The 15576-nt window shown below is 47.8% G+C and overlaps 1 protein-coding gene across 9 annotated transcripts in view; it reads right to left on the minus strand.

Moving 5' to 3' along the window:
* The window catches only part of MYOCD (myocardin), a 211914-nt gene that overhangs the window by 28434 nt on the left and 167904 nt on the right, over positions 1–15576 (minus strand). Inside the window, exon 1 of one of the 9 annotated variants that reach the window (XM_072351835.1) lies at positions 4566–4919. The exons of 6 other annotated variants lie outside the window; for them this stretch is intronic. In XM_072351835.1, the coding sequence (XP_072207936.1) occupies positions 4566–4620 (55 nt within the window). In that variant the 5' untranslated portion in view covers positions 4621–4919. Of the gene's footprint in view, positions 1–3771; positions 3843–4565; positions 4920–15576 lie in introns of those variants that run through there. 2 more of the 9 variants (XM_072351833.1, XM_072351840.1) reach the window with 2 other exon arrangements.

Consider the following 15576-nt stretch of genomic DNA (forward strand, 5'->3'; position numbering starts at 1 on the left):
TCGACCAGCAACTGAAGCTGGCAGCGATACCAGAGGATACACTGTCACCTCTGCTGGCCAACCCAGCAGCCCATTTCTACCCCTCCCCTCTGGGAAACCAAAATACCCCAAATGGCGGCAACACGGAACCAGAATTTGAACGCTTGAACTGTCGCTGTTCTGTGTGATGTTCTGATGTGGAATAGACAGCAGAAATCACAAAACCACAGCAGTGTCAAACAACAGCTGAGCAGACATGAAACACCAGGCCTTGCCATGCTGGCTGCATGCAGATGAATGCAGAGTTACCTGCACTCTTAGCTGGGTAATCAGCCAGGGTCTGGGCTGACACCACCAGCAAAGTAAAGCAGAGCAGCTTAGGGCCTGCTGCCCTGAGTTCCTCCATGGATCTTGGACTCCTTGCTCTGCTGGTAGCCAGGACGCAGTGAATTTGTTTGTTTTTTAATATAGCATCACATCTCCAGGCCTCTGACACAACCTGTGTGAGATCTGTGTGTGCAGAGATGAAGCTTGGCAGGTGCAGCCCTGGTGAAGAGGCAGGACAGCAGCTGTCAGTCGTTCCCAGGCAGGAGCTGCCTTGCAGCCTGCTTTGCCTCTACGTGTGATGCTCAGTGCTTTGGGAGAGGATGTGTTTCCTCAAGTTTCTGTACTACCTGGGGGGCTAAACATCACCACAATGAAATTTCAGCATCTCAAAACCCATATCCAGGCCCACAAGTGCCTTGGAAGAGCCTTAGGAACACATCTGTGTGGCAAGGAGCACAAATCCACCCCTATCAGAAGGGAACAGGTGACCACTAAAGAACAAGCAGCTGTGAGGGCCACGTTCATCACAACACACAGCCCAACCACTGCCTGCTCATGAGAACATGCTGTCACCAGTCTTCCTTGGAACAATCCCTTCAGCCTCCCTGTACATCTTCCTTGAGCACAGCGAGGTATGGCTCAATCTCTGCTGTAACACATGCCTAACTGACAGAGAAACAGATATTTGACAGTCAAAACACCAAGGTACAAGATGCTGGGATGATAAAGTAAAACCAAAACTGATCTGCATCAAGTCAGTGTTGATCAAAAACTTTATGAAAACACAAAACTGTTATCAGTTACAGACAGGCCATGGTTTGAACACAGGCACTGGCTGTGACCTGAGCGAATGCCTAATTGGAAAGGAAATAGGTGCACACTCAGTTTCTTTGAAAAATGAAGATTCCACCCCCATGTCTGACCTACCACCATAGCAAGACCTTCTGTCTTCTGCCTTTAACAACCTGCAGATTTCAGTCTAAATCCCTCCTTCAACCACTGGTAGGCAGAATAATTTAATCTCCCTTCTCAACCAATTTACCTCAAGCCTGGTATGTAAACTCTAATTTTTTCCTCTATACAGGCAAGCATGTCTCTGAACATTCACTTCTGCGTGTCTACAACCAGGTGTGGGAATTACCCCATGGCACACCACATGGAGATGTGTTTATAGTGTTAAACTTCCACTTTTCACCAATTATCTGTACTGCCACTGTTGTTATACAGATGTTGGTCATCTAAACTCTCTCTCCTTATCACTGGAGAGCAAAGGTCAGGGTAAGGTTAATTCTGCACTTGCCAGCTTTGTTTGCTCTGTCTGATGACAACACTTCTCTGCGGCTGGAGCACAACTGGTTTGTATTCAAAGCAGAAGAGCACATAAATAATTGTCTCTGGGAAGAGTTAAATATGTTTCTGGAACAGCCCTTCGATGTTCTGGTTGATTTAATGCAATCCCATTGACAACTGGAGTACATGCGATAGCATAGCAGGCTTGAAGAATCATAATTCCAGCAAAATTTGTCAGGCTGACCTCAGATCAGTATATTTATCTTTGGCAAAATAGACAAAATAAACACACACACAAATCCTGGAGGAAGGGGAGAAGAAACCTGAGGGCCTGCCACATGCTGGTGGTTGGATCTGACTGCTCTGGAGCAGCTCCTGGTGCTCTGCACTGCAGGAGCTGCATCTCTCTGCATGGCACAGCTATGCTGGTCCTTCTTTACAGGCCACTGGGAAGACAAGAGCGAGAGGAAGCACTGTGGGACTGAAGGCGCTGCATGGAAAAGCCACCAATTCCAGCAGCTCGGCCTTCCTTGGGCAAACACTTCTGTGCTGCTCTTGCTTCCAGGTGGAAGCAAGAGTCCCACAAAGCACTCCAGGAAGGATGCCTGCATGCCACCACCTTCTCACTGCCACCTCCATGCCCAACTATCTGTCTGCTGCGTGCCACAGATATAAAAGAGATTCTGGGATGAAAAAACAGCAAGTATATCATATATTTCTTGCACTCTTTAGCACACAAATAACTCTGCTGTTCAGTGTATGCAAACCATGGAGAAACAACAAAACTGTAGTTATTAAGATTTACCCTAGACCTTAATGACATTAGCCTGGGATCCTTCAAGAGGGATTCTGACTTATCATGAGTCACAGAGCACAGCTAATCTTGCCAATACCCGGGGCGCTAGCAGAGCCTCACACCTGCCTGTTCAAGACCACTGCCAAAGCAAGGATGTATCGCGAAGCTCTGCATCCCCCTGGCAGGTTCCTTGCTTCCTGCTGTCACTGCTGAGGTATGCAGCTACCAAGGCACATGGAGCAGGGGCAGCAGAGGAAAACGTCCCTTAGAGGCTTCTCATGTAAAAGACATTTCACTGCTTCAACCATGTTATGCTTTTTTTTCCACTGTTCTCCAGGTTACTAAAATCCAAAGAAAAAGGCAGCATTACTGACCTATTGGTACTGCTATGGCTGCAGCAGTGGAAATAGCAAAGGGCAGTTGTGCACTGGGTATCTTGGCAAGCCCAACTTGACTGTAACAAATAGGCAGAGAAATCTTGCCGAATGGGAATCCTGTCTTTCACCAGGCAATAGTGAGGAGTGGCAGCTGTGGGAATCAGTCATGCACCAAAGAATGCCCCACAAATTGACTGCCCCAGAAATGCTGAAAGGCACGAGGATTTATGGGCGCAGTGACCCACAAAGTTTACTTTTACTGAAGAATCATTTGAAAAACATGTTTAGAGATCCCACTGTCGGTTCCATAATAAAGACAGCTTACAAATAAAGCAGAAACGAGCCTCAAAAACAATACTGGTTCATTTGCAAAGAATGCAGGGGTACACAGTGCATCCTGCTTGCTTCAGAAAGGTGGCAGTGTTGCTTTGTAGTTGCTGGAGGAATTGTTACAGACAGACTTTTTTTCAAATGAACAGCAACACACCATAATATACCAACAAAATCTAAGGAATGACTTAATCTAATGAAATGTAAGATCAGAGAGATATGGAAACCACACCAAAGCCCTGGACCCAAGTGTTGTATAATTCAGCCAAACTAGGACACTCGTGTTTGCACACACACTCTTAGGTTTTCAACCAACTGCCAACTTTGCATTTGCTTAGAAAACAAAGTTTAAGTTGACCACCCAGCTATCTAAGAGATCCTGATAACACCACTCATGTCTACCATCAATGTCATAAATCTCCAATCTCATTATCCACAACACACACACACACGGCGTGGCTGATTGCCCCGTCCTGTTGCACAGCATCGCGTGGGGCACATGCAGCTGGTTTGTCCCAACATCCCCGCTGATAACTTCACAGGGAGGACTTCACCCCTGAGACTGAAGCAAGCTCCTCTGGAACAGCTTTAGGCATTACCGTCAATATTACAGTATGTTGCATTCGTTAACAAACATTACGAGATACCCGCTCGGAAGCATAACATACTTACTATAAATATAGCCAGCGAATAAAGGCATGAATATCCAGCAGAGGGTCTGATTTAGAAGGGACCGTCCCATAGTTCACCTTCACTCACCTTCACTCGCGCTGAGCGTCCTCTGAGCAGCCCCTTAGCGGAGCTCCCCCTGACCTACGCGACTGAGACATGTTTTACTTGCAAACCTCCGAGAGCGGCGATCAATTGTGTGGCTCTGGTTTTATTTCTCTGATGATGTCACTTTAAATACTTTTCATGTTCCATTTGTTATTTTTACTTCTAAAAATGACGCATTTCTTCAAATTCATTTTTCTCCAATTAGTCACAACTTTAATGGAACAAAGTCAGCTGCCTGCATGTCAGAGTGAGCGCCGGGCCCGTCCCCACCGCCGCCACTACCACAGCCCCCGGAGCACCTGGGACGGACAGACAGCACTCGGTATGCTGCTTTTCACAGATGCCCTTCTGGCTTCCTGCCCAAATCCCTTAACACAGGGTCAGGGCAGGGGACCCAGGAAGTGCAGTTTTGCCAAAATTAACCACAGGCATAAATTGAAGACAATGAAAAACCAGAAGAAGAAAAAAAAAAAAAGAAAGAAAGAAAGAAAGAAGGAAAGAAGCAGAGAGAAGGGAAGATGAATTTCTCCACTTGCAGAATAGCCTCTGTAAGAGCAAAGCCATGACAGCTCGATGACCCCCTGAATATTTTGCTCGCATGCTGCTTCCAAACATTTAATGCAAAACAGTCTGTGGCTGCGGCGTGCCGGAGAGAGAAGTTTTAAGAGAAATCTGGAGGTTTCCCCTACCTGATCTGAACTTGCTCCGAATCAGCAAGGAGTGCTCAGACCCCAGGAGTGTCATGGTGTCTCGGGGACCAGATCCAGATGCCCCTCACTTAAACCATTAACTTCCTCCAAAGAGAAAAGCTGGCCACGGTTAGTGCTCAGGATTCATCCAGCTCTCCCGGACCCTCTGGGTGCTTTTACAGCTGGCTGGCAAGAAGCAGCAAGTGGCTTTGAAAGATTTGGTCCCATCCAGCACTGACCCTCCACAGAAACCAACTGCTCCCCCTGTGCTGTGTTGAACTAATTAACTTTTCGCTAGCGGGAGCCTCCTCCCGAGCGGAGTTTACTACCAGCAGCTGGGTGTCCTGGCTGATGTCATCGTCTAGCGGGGAGCAGCGACTATCGGAAAGGGTCTTAGCAGAGACAGAAGTTTGATATCTGATACTAATTACTACCGGCCGGTACACAGCCAATCAGGGCTCTCCCTGTCTCAGGGACTTTCGGAGCTGCTTGGAAATATCAACAGAGCGAAGGCTTAACTCTTTGCAGTGTGGTGTGGGACGGGCCCCGGATCTCTACGTGCTGCGTGGGCTGTGGGTTCCCCCTGAGCCCAAGGAAGGACTGTCGGCGGGGCAGGGGACAGCCGGGCATGGCTTCATGGGTGGCAGTGCCCTCTCCATCAGAGAGGAGAAGGAGGAGGAGGCCACACAGCAACGGAGGTGCTGCTGCGCTCTGCTGTCTCTCATCCAGCTCCTGCAGGTGGGCTGTACCCTGGGCTGCACAACCCCCCTGGGGACCCAGGGGCTGCATGAAGAAGCTGAAAGCATTTCAGCTGGATTTCCCTCCTGTAGTACAGGCATGGCCAGAGCTGCACTGCTCTGTGCCCACCTCTGTCAGCACGTGGCTGTGCCCATAGTATTGCCTTCTTGAGATGTTCGCATACTCTGTGGCTCAGGCAGCTCATGCTGCAGGTGTTTAGAACAAATTCTCTTGTTCTCCTACATGTGGGCACTCAGAATAATGACAAAGAAAAGAGGCAGGGTTTGAATCATGATCCAAGTTTCCCATGGTACAGATGAGCAGCGTAACATTGAGAAGGCTGGGCGCAGCCACCAGCCAGATATAGCTGTGGTGCAGGAAGCATCTCCACCTACCTAACATTCTCTCACAGAATAAAACCTTTAGGTAGACGTGCCAAGTAAAGTGGTGCAGAACCTTTCAGGTTCCCCTTCCCCAAGCCCACATCTGGTTCACTTCAGGTAAATGTAAGAGAGGGAACTGACAGCACATTTTCCCTTGTAACAGAAGTTTTAAAAGCTGAGGACACACAGGACCAACCTGGGCAGGAACCTCCCCTTCTAGAGCATAAACTCCCACCTGAAAACTTCTTTAGATGTGGTGGGTGTTGTTTTTTGTTTGTTTTTTTTTTTTCTTTCTTTGATATTCTTTTTTTCATGTTCTTCCCCCTTCCCTTCCTCCTTTCCTTCTCCCTTCCTTCCCTCTCCCTCCCTCCCCACCAGCTCCCTCCTTTCCTCTCTTCTTTCCTCCCTCCCTTCTTTCCTCCCTCCCTTCCTCCCTACCTTCTGTGGTTACTGTTCTACAGTTTCTATTAGTCTGGTTACACATTTTGGTTTGGTGACACAAATTTCAAGGCTTGCAGACCCCTATGCCTATGTTGCCAAACACCCTTGGTACCTCATAGCCCCATGAGCTTGCTTACATCCACACAGCACTGATGACTGTGTAGTGCCGGGATTCCTTGCTATCATGTATTCCATGTTCTGAGCTGAGTCCTGAAATGAGCTGGACATGTGGCTTCCTTGTCATAGTGCCTCTGATATTCCTTAATGTCTGACAGGATTAAAATCACAGAAACAAATTCATGTCCAAGCACAGACCTGGGTCAGAAAACAGAGCCCTGCTGTAGTGTCCAGCAATCTGGCCAGGTGGTTTATTCCTTACTAATCTTGCCTAATGCTTAGTTCACTACTTGAAATGTCCTGTCTAATGGAGATTTCCTGATGAGTAGTGCTTCATCTTGAAGCAAACTACACCATTTAACAGAACCACACTCTGAACAGCCCAAGAACAAGACAGGGCTTATCAACCCTCATAGCCTCAAGCTACAATTTCTTGCAGTTCTTCACTCCGATTCCTGTAGAATTTATGCTCCCTGCCATCAAAAGCCCCACTCAGGTATCTTCACTCCCTCTGGTGCCTGCAGGTCCCTCATGATTTCTCCACTCTTCATTGGCTACACTTGCCCAGTGATTAAACGTGAAGCACTTCTGTTTCCTAGCATGGACTCATAAAATTGGGTAGAGAGACAATACTGTATTCTTTCAGAGCAGTCTGGAGGTGCATATGGAGTAGTGGATAAATCAGAACCAATCTGAATATTCAGTTTTTGACTTTCAGGAAACTTTTCACATGGTCCCTTGTGTGAGTGTGGTGAAAACTCAGAATTAATCCAAGGCAGAGAGCAAAGTATTGCAATGAGTGGCAATCTAGAATACACAAGAAAAGCCAAGTAAAAAGTTGAGCAGTGATAAACAGGGAAAAAGGATGAACACTCTGTCCATTAACATTTCAGCAGCAGGGGCTGCAAAATGTGTAGCTAGTAAACAGTTCAGCCAAACCCCAGAAGGATCAAGAGATTTGAGTGTTACCTGGCCCAGCTGGGGTATATGAGAGATAGAAAATAAATGCTTTACTTTCAGATCTGAACAGAGGGTGAAACCTCCAAACTTCCCAAGTACAGGAGCCTGAGAGATGGAGTCATGCAAAAACCACACGTTCCTTGCACCTGGGTCACTCGGAGTGTGTGCAGTGGCTAAGTATATAAGGCAGTATCTATACCATCTGGGATAAAGATTTTACTTCGGTGTACAGAGATTGTTCAACTAGATTAATTCTCACAATTACTCATGAGAAATATGAAAGCCAGCCCTGAAGGCTAGTAGCTGTGCTTGATTGCTGCTGCTATGGCTTTACTCCCTCTTCTGTGGCATTACAAGCTCATGAAGGAATGGACAAGACTGTTGCAGCTTTCATTAGTTTTGTTTTTTGTTTTTTGTTTTTTTTTTTCCCTCTAAATATATATCAGCTAAAGCCTGCTGGCCTATCATTGTCCTTTTCCTAACTTCCCACTCTTTGTGGGGGCACTCTGCTGAATGACACTAGAAATGAAAATGGCAAAAGCATGAAGACTGAAGTATCTAATGAAGGTGCTTCATCTGGTGCATGTGATTTCACCTAGAAAGTCTCGGTCTGGTTAAACCATAGTTTCTTCCAGATGACCTTGTTGTCTGGTGCTGCTTTCTGTACAGATGCCTGACCAGGTGGTGTTGGAGCCGTCTGGTGGAGTCCCCTCTGCGCTCTCCTGAGAAGGACATTGATGTGTACTCTCTTTGGTAGCCACTGGACATGGGGACAGCATTTCTCAAGTCTGAAGTGACTCCAGTTTCTCTTTCCTGACCTGGAATTGCTCAGGAGTGTGGAGGTGCACAAACAGGTTAATCCTTTTTCCTGCTATATGAATTATTTGCATTTATTGATGTTGAATTTTATCTGGTGTAATCTTTCCTGCATTCAGCATGAATAGAGTCTTCTGCAAGTCTTTGGAGGAAGATTTACTTCTGACTGCGTTAGCTGTTTTGCATCTTCAGCTCTCTTCCATGGTGCTTCTGCTGAGGGGTCCCTTCCCAACACACATTCTTTTGGGACTCCACAATCACCACACTCTGGTGTGAAAAATGACCATTTACTCCCATCTTTAAGAAGTCATTCAAACCTGGAAGGCTCTTCCACTTCCCACAAACAGATTTGGAGCTAGAGGTGTCTGAGGAGAGATCTTATTGGTTGACTCGTGGCAAATTTCTTAAGTCCCTTCTGATGCTGCTTCAACAGCTCCCTAGACACACTGCTAGGAAAGTCAGTTCTCAGCATGCTGGTGTTCCTGGAGATGCACACTATCCTTCCTCATTTCTTCTATTGATCTTTGTAATGGCTGTTCCTCTCTCCCTGGAATGCTTTCCATAGTCTGCCCAGTGTTTATCCCAAATGATAATAGAACTCTGCCCTTGCCCATTGAGATAAACAAGATAGGTAAGATGCACATGTGCTTAGGGACAAGCAAGACACTTCATGGACTCCACCAGACATCTCTCTGAACTTCACAGTATCACAGTATCGTGCGAGTTGGAAGGGACCTTAGAGATCATCAAGTCCAACTCCCAGGATTCGAGCCCACTGTGTAGCAGAGCAGCATTTCTGCCACTTACGCCACAGGGGGGATTCGAACCCCAGGCCTCTGGTGTTGCAAGCAGCAACTTATACCACTGCGCCACCGGACCACCTGTCTATCTGGCATCCTCTCAGAGAATTAGCTGGAGCCCAGTGTGCTCTCCTCCCATCCCTTCCCACCACTCCACCCCTGGGGAGCAGCTCAGTAAGACCTGTCTCCAAACCTTGCAAGCTCTTTGGTCACCGTCCACATTTCTCAGATGGTGCAACCTCCAGGAGAGGACCTGTCTCCATTGCTGACTCAGCTGCTGAACTGATAGTCCAGAGATGGTGTTCCCCTGCTCTGGTCAGTCAGCCTGTCTGCATGTATCCCTGATGATCTCAGGAAGCAGAGGTAAGCTGCCCCCTGTAAATCTCAGAGCAGGGGTGAGGAGGGTGCACAGAAACTAAGATCAGACACAGATACTGAGCCATTTGCCTGGAGGTTATCTGCCTCTGATAGCATAGAAACAGAGCATATACCCTTCCACACGTGTTCATGTGTCTCCAGAGCTCACACTGCCCAAACCCCTGTGTGTGTGAGCCTGTTTGCCATCAGGTACTCTGCTGCCCCACAGCACCCCTCAGCACAGCAGGCATGGCCACTGCTGCCACTTCACTCTGGGAGATGAAACAAGCCTGCAGGTACACAAATACTAAGCCCAGCACTGTTTCTCCTGTTCCCAGCACTTAAGTAGGAACCTTTGCTGTAATGAAGCCTTACTGACTTCAGTGACTGAAGGAGTGAGCCTTAAGTACCAGAATAAATTACTCACCATAGGGAATTCCTTTGAACTGAGAAGTCACACCCCAGAGCCACAAGGATATCAGCTCTGTGTTGCTCACCAGATACCAGGAAGTAGCCCCTTCTAATCTTCCAGCACACCCTGTTGTTTATGGTACTGATTTATTTTAAAGCAGATTGTTTGTTTCAATGTACATTTGCATCTGTGGGAAAAAGGCAGAAAGGAGCTGATGTTTCTGCATGATCCCCCTGGGGACTCAGAGGATCAGTGTGTGTGACAGTGTGTGAGCCATGGGCAGCCCAAGTCTGGCAGGTCTGAGGGCAGCAGAGCAGCAGCCATAGCAGTGACATCTCCCAGATTCCAGCCTGGGCTGTGCTGCCAGGTGAGGCTGAGCTCTGCCTCCTGCCATCTCACCTTTGTGCAGGGGATCCACTCTGCCTGGTACACTGGACAGGAGAGGCAGCCAGCTGGACAGCCCTGTGCCCAAGAAGCAGCCTGCAGCCTGTACCACCTGCACCCTGAGAGAATGGCATGAGCGTGGTTTGTCTTTAACTTCTCTCTAATGCCCTACTGCTCCATACAGAGACCGAGAGGCAGGTCCTCCAGTTAACGGGTCCCAGTGATGAAGACCAAAAGAACCTCCTCCTCTGAGACTGCAACAGCAGAGCTGTGCTTCTAGGCATGACCTTGTGGAACCTGCAAACAAATGACTGCCTATTGCATGCCTGAGAGTAACGGAAGGAGTTCTATGGGTCACATATGGCAATATAATACTCCTGTGCATGATCTGGAACAGACAGTGCTTTTCTGAGTATGAGCTAGCAAAGCAGCAGTGTCTCTGTCACTGTGAAGCAGAGGTGGTCTCTGGGGAATAACTCAGAATGATCCTAGCTTGGTCTTAGCCGAGGGCTTGGTCCAGAGCTTGGGATTTCTTCAGCTGGGAGCTGTGAGAATGGATGGTCCCACACAGCCCACTCCTTCCCTTCTGCTTGCCTCGATTCTGCTATTCTGCCACTGCCAGACATTGCGGCTGGTCTTTCACCTCCCTGTGTCCTCAGAGAGTCCGAGGGCAGAAATTCAGAGTGGAAATGTCATGAGATCTTCCCAGTTCTGACAGCTTGAGTTCTAGCTGTGAACTATTTATCACAACGCTACAAACATCCAAGCAAGGTCTCTTAATTTATGAAGGTCCGGTAGATGTTATGCAATTGACAACAAGAACACAAAAATACTTCTGCACTTTACTAACGCTACTATGAAGCTGTCTGATGTTTTCATCATAATATTTACTTCTCCGCAAATACTCTAAATTCTCCGATCCCAATTCAAAACAGAAAGATCAGAGAATGCAAATAGGGGCATGACATAGCTGTTTAAAGATTATGTAAAATGTTTTCTACTAGTGTAAATATTTGATTGTAAAAACTCTGCCTGTTGTGCTTACAGAGCAGGGTGTGCAGTGAGCACAGGGAGTGGCTCCCTACATCTCGGGGCCACGGTGGGACAGAGGTGGTGGGGAATGAAAGGCCCAGAGAGGTGACCAGACAGGTGGCACTGGGAGGGGAACATGCTGTTGTGAGCACTGCTGTCAGGTTGAGTAGTGCACTGCTGGAGCTCAAGGTGCAGGCAGGTGCTTGGCATGGCTGCCCCAAGCTCTGGTGGCTTGTTGGCTAGATGGAAATGGGAAGGGAGCAAAGCAATGGCAAAGGCAGTGTCAGCTCCGGATCTCCCAGCTGACTGCCTCTGCTGACCTCCACGTGCTGAGTGGCTGCAGAGTGATGCTGGGCAGCACACGGGTGTCTGCAGGGGCTGCACGAGCCCCATCAGCCCATGGGAGGGGCTTTGTGGCCAAGCATGGCAGAAACCATCTGACTTTAGACCTAAGGAGGAGGTGTCTGAGCATCCATGTCCAGCAGTGACCTGGTGCTGTTCCCTCTGCAGTGAGACTCTGAGCAAGTCCCAGTTTCATTTTTGTTTCCTTAATTCTAAACAGTAGATAATGAGGCTAACCCCTCCACAAAGCACTCGGGAATCTCCTACCCAGAAGGGTAAGATAAAGGCGGTATTGTTGTAAGTCCCACAGCAGCTCTAAATCTTGAGATTTCACTACAAAGCAGCCTGCCCAGCCCTACCTCTGCTGCAGTAAGGCAGGGTAGTGACAGAGAACCGAGCACTTCCATCTACATCCCCTCCTCCTGCCCACCAAGCTCTGCGGTCCACCCCTAAGTGAGGAGTGTGCTTTGAGGCAGGGACTGTGTTGGGCTCTGCCCAGTGGTGCAACGCTGGGTCTGGGTAGTGGTGAGCCTAAAGCCCCTGATATACATCGGATGGGTTGGGAGCATTATGTATTTCTGGAATGCCTTCTGGTCTTTATTAAAATGAAACCACAGCCAGCCCAAGAGAGCTCATCGCCCAGGCACGGGGCCAAGTATAAGTTACTTCTACAAATATTTATTTAACCATATCAATGACAAACTCTTTTGTATAAATGTTTTTATTTAATCATAATTTACCAATTATTTTAAATCAATTGTTTGCCTGGTTTCTAAACACTAATCAAGAGGCTTGCATTAGCATTACTCAGGCGGATTAGATGCATTATTTCTCTGAAGCTTGTGCCATTGCTTGCCTGTCTTGGCCAAGGGACAGGGTGCAGATGGATCCCAAATTTCACTTTGATTGTCAGATTCCTGGAGGACCCCACTGGCGGCACTGCCAGCCGTCCCCACCCAGGTGACCTCAGGGCTCAGCAGCATTCCTCAGCCACAGGGGCTCATGGACACTGATCCCACCTGAGCTGCTCAGGATGAGATTCCCTTTGGCTCTTCCAGGTCCTTGCTCTCGCAGAGCTGCCAGCCCTGTCACAGATGCTGCCAGCTCCCTGTTCTGCTGCTGCTCACACCTCACTCCTGAGCCTGGACCTGTCACAGTGTACAAGTTCCTCAGTGCCCCTTCAGCTCAGGGTCTCTGGCAGGAATTTATGAGAGTGCATGAGGCTGTTCAGGTCAGAACAGGAGCCTATGGATGCACGTGTTTGCCTGTGGGATCCAGCCCCATTCCCAGCCCTCTGGACTCCCTCACCATCTCAAGGACGTCCCAGAAAGCCCTGTCTTCTTTTACCTCTCACGAGTCCAGTCCACCCCGCTGTGCTCAGGTGATGCTCAAAAACAGAATCTGTGACTTCTGCAGGGCCCTGCCTCCTTCAGAGCGCTTCAAGATGTGACAAGGCACAGACTGTGCCCAGCAGGGCCATTGGATGCTAGGTGCTGTTGTGCTCCGTACACAGCACTGTGTCCCTTGCAGCAGCCAGACAAGCACCGTTGAGCAGCCTGTGGTGAGAGCAGGGCGCTGCGAGCTGCTCCTGTTGTTTATTTACAGGATTTCAGGCTGCTACTGTCTTGCACCTTGGCTCCCTGCTCTGCAGCGCCTGCTGAAAGCACCAGCTCTGCTGGGAGCTCTGCGCTCATTCAGGCAGCTGCTCAGCGTCTGCTGCTTGGACAGGACTGGCCTCAGTGGAGCTTCCCACCCCCCAAAAAAAACCTCCTTCCCATTTGATCCTCCACCTGGAAAACAACTCAGAGTCTCTGTGACCTCCTTCTCAGTTGGTAACCATAAAGCTGGGGGAGCTGTGGGGTAATCCTGCATGCAGAGCCTCACGCTTCAATCAGTGAAAGCTACAAAACTAGGAGAGACAGCAGAGATTTCAGTGTTCTCCCAGCTGGGGCAGAATACAGAGCACCAAGGTGCTGCGGATCACAGGGGTCTGGAGATGAACAGTCCGAGTAAAAGCTTTGTTACAGCACAGCACTGGAGACATGAGACTTCCAAAACATTTCTTCCAAGATAATCAAACCCAAATAAACACCAAGTCAAACTGGGGCAGGTTTGAGGTAATCCTAAGGCTTACCTACTGCTTTAAAGATTATGAAAATAGAAAGCAATGCTAGGTAGACCCTTTGAAGCACTTAAGTATGGTGCTTTTTTTTCCCTCTGGATGACAAGGAATAGACTCACTGCTAGAGACACAGCAGCACAGCACTTAGAACACTTAGCTGCACGGCCTCACAGCCATACCTCTGCAGTAAGAAAACACGAAAATGATGGTAACAGGGAGCTTCCTACTGTTGACACATAAACAAAGGGAAAGTTATTTGGACGGGGCTCTGAAATACTGTGTAAACACAGACCTAATGCAGTAGTGCAAATGCAGAGCAAACCCTGGGAAAGAAAATAATTATTCACATGATGTTAAAAAGCATTTTCATACTTGTTTTGAGGGAAAATGAACCAAGAGGAGGTTTGTCTTTGTTTTTTACAAAACCCTGTTTTCTACAAATCTGCTTTTAGAAATGAACGCTGAGAGTGGGAGGAACTGGCCTTTGGAGGAAACATTCTCCTTCCATCAAGCAGGGATAAAGCCTAGACGGCTAAGACTAGATCCTAACTTGCAGATAATGGATGTGAGAGAAGAATCCCATCAGAAGTGGCTGAGACTAATCTCCTCACCTCTTCTTCAGCTCTCTTCTACATCCCACTCCAGCTGGCCATGTAGATTTATTAAAGTGGTGTTTATGAACAAAGCATGAAGCTTGTCAGTCTTAAGACTTAACAGAACTAAGATGTGCAGCTATTGCCATCTTGTACTCCATTAGCTGGGACAACTAATCACCTTCCTATAACCATCTGATGTATTCCTGGCATTGCTTCACTCTGAAGGGAAGTGTTTACTGTTTACCATACAGTTACAGCCTAAACTGTGTGAAGTTGACTGCTAATGGCAGGGTCCCTCTGTGGGCCCAACACTGTCATGGAATCATAGAATCACAGGCTTGGATTGGAAGGGACCTTAAAGCTCATCCAGTCCCCACCCCTACTGTGGGCTGGTGACCTCCTACCAGGCTGGGCTGCCCAGGGCCCTATCCAGCCTTGGGCATCTCCACTGATGGGGCACCCACAATTCCTTGGAGAACCTGTTCCAGTGAGGACAAAATTGGCAGTCTTTATGTGGCAATGGGAAAGCTTAAGTGGATATGAACTTGGTGATTAGACATAAACTTGCTGGAGATAAACTTGGTAATTGAAAATGAGCCAGTATGGCTTCAACCAAAGTGGCTAACTGTGTCTTGAATGTCTTTCTTGTCCTATGCACTCTCATGGGCCCAGCATACACACACCAGCCTGGCATGTATGTGGGATGTGGGATGTCAGTGGGACGGTGAGGCTGTGGTGAATTGTATACTGACTTTAGCTACTAGACAATTCACCTGGAGTGTCTTCTACTAAGTGCTACCATTCTGCCTAATATATCCAGATCTCCCTGACAAGGGTCTCAGAAGGTGATGTCTTGAGGTCCTTATGTGAGGTAATACTAACTATGTGCATTAAGGCTGTTCACATCCAAGTTATGACAAGTCTTTGTGCAGTGCAACCAGGTAGGGTCAGAGAGCTACAGGAGAACATCACAGACTGCAAAACAAGACATTTTCTTTTGACCAAACTCACAAGAAAATAATGTGAAGGTCAACAAAGACAGTGAGGTTCTTGGCACACCATAACATCTACATCAGTTCAGTGCTGATGGGGAGCAGGATCAGATGGGCCAAAGCAATAAATGTTTGAAGCCACATTTAGAAAATGAGACTGTCTGACACAGGTCTGCAGGTAGGACAGGTTCATGAAAGATAAAATGGAAGATGTCTCCATGGAATGTTGTGTACTTATTCATATTGGTGGTAAGTAGATGGCTGGACTAGAAGATCTTGGAGGTTTCTTCCAACAGTGAAGACTTTATGATTCTAGGATTCAGGTCAGTGAGTACGATAGAAGAGTGGATGTGTCATGGTACATTTAATATCACTTGTTGTGTTCGACGAGGGGCCTCACGTCATACAGCCTCAGACCTCTGATCCCCAACTGGTCATCCAGGCACATCTGGAAATGTTAAATGTACCAGGGAGCAAGGAAGGATTCCTGGGTTCTGTATTAATTTTAAGCTATTTATG

Source organism: Excalfactoria chinensis, chromosome 17 (genome assembly GCF_039878825.1).
Source record: "Excalfactoria chinensis isolate bCotChi1 chromosome 17, bCotChi1.hap2, whole genome shotgun sequence".
Classification (NCBI taxonomy): Eukaryota; Metazoa; Chordata; class Aves; order Galliformes; family Phasianidae; genus Excalfactoria; species Excalfactoria chinensis.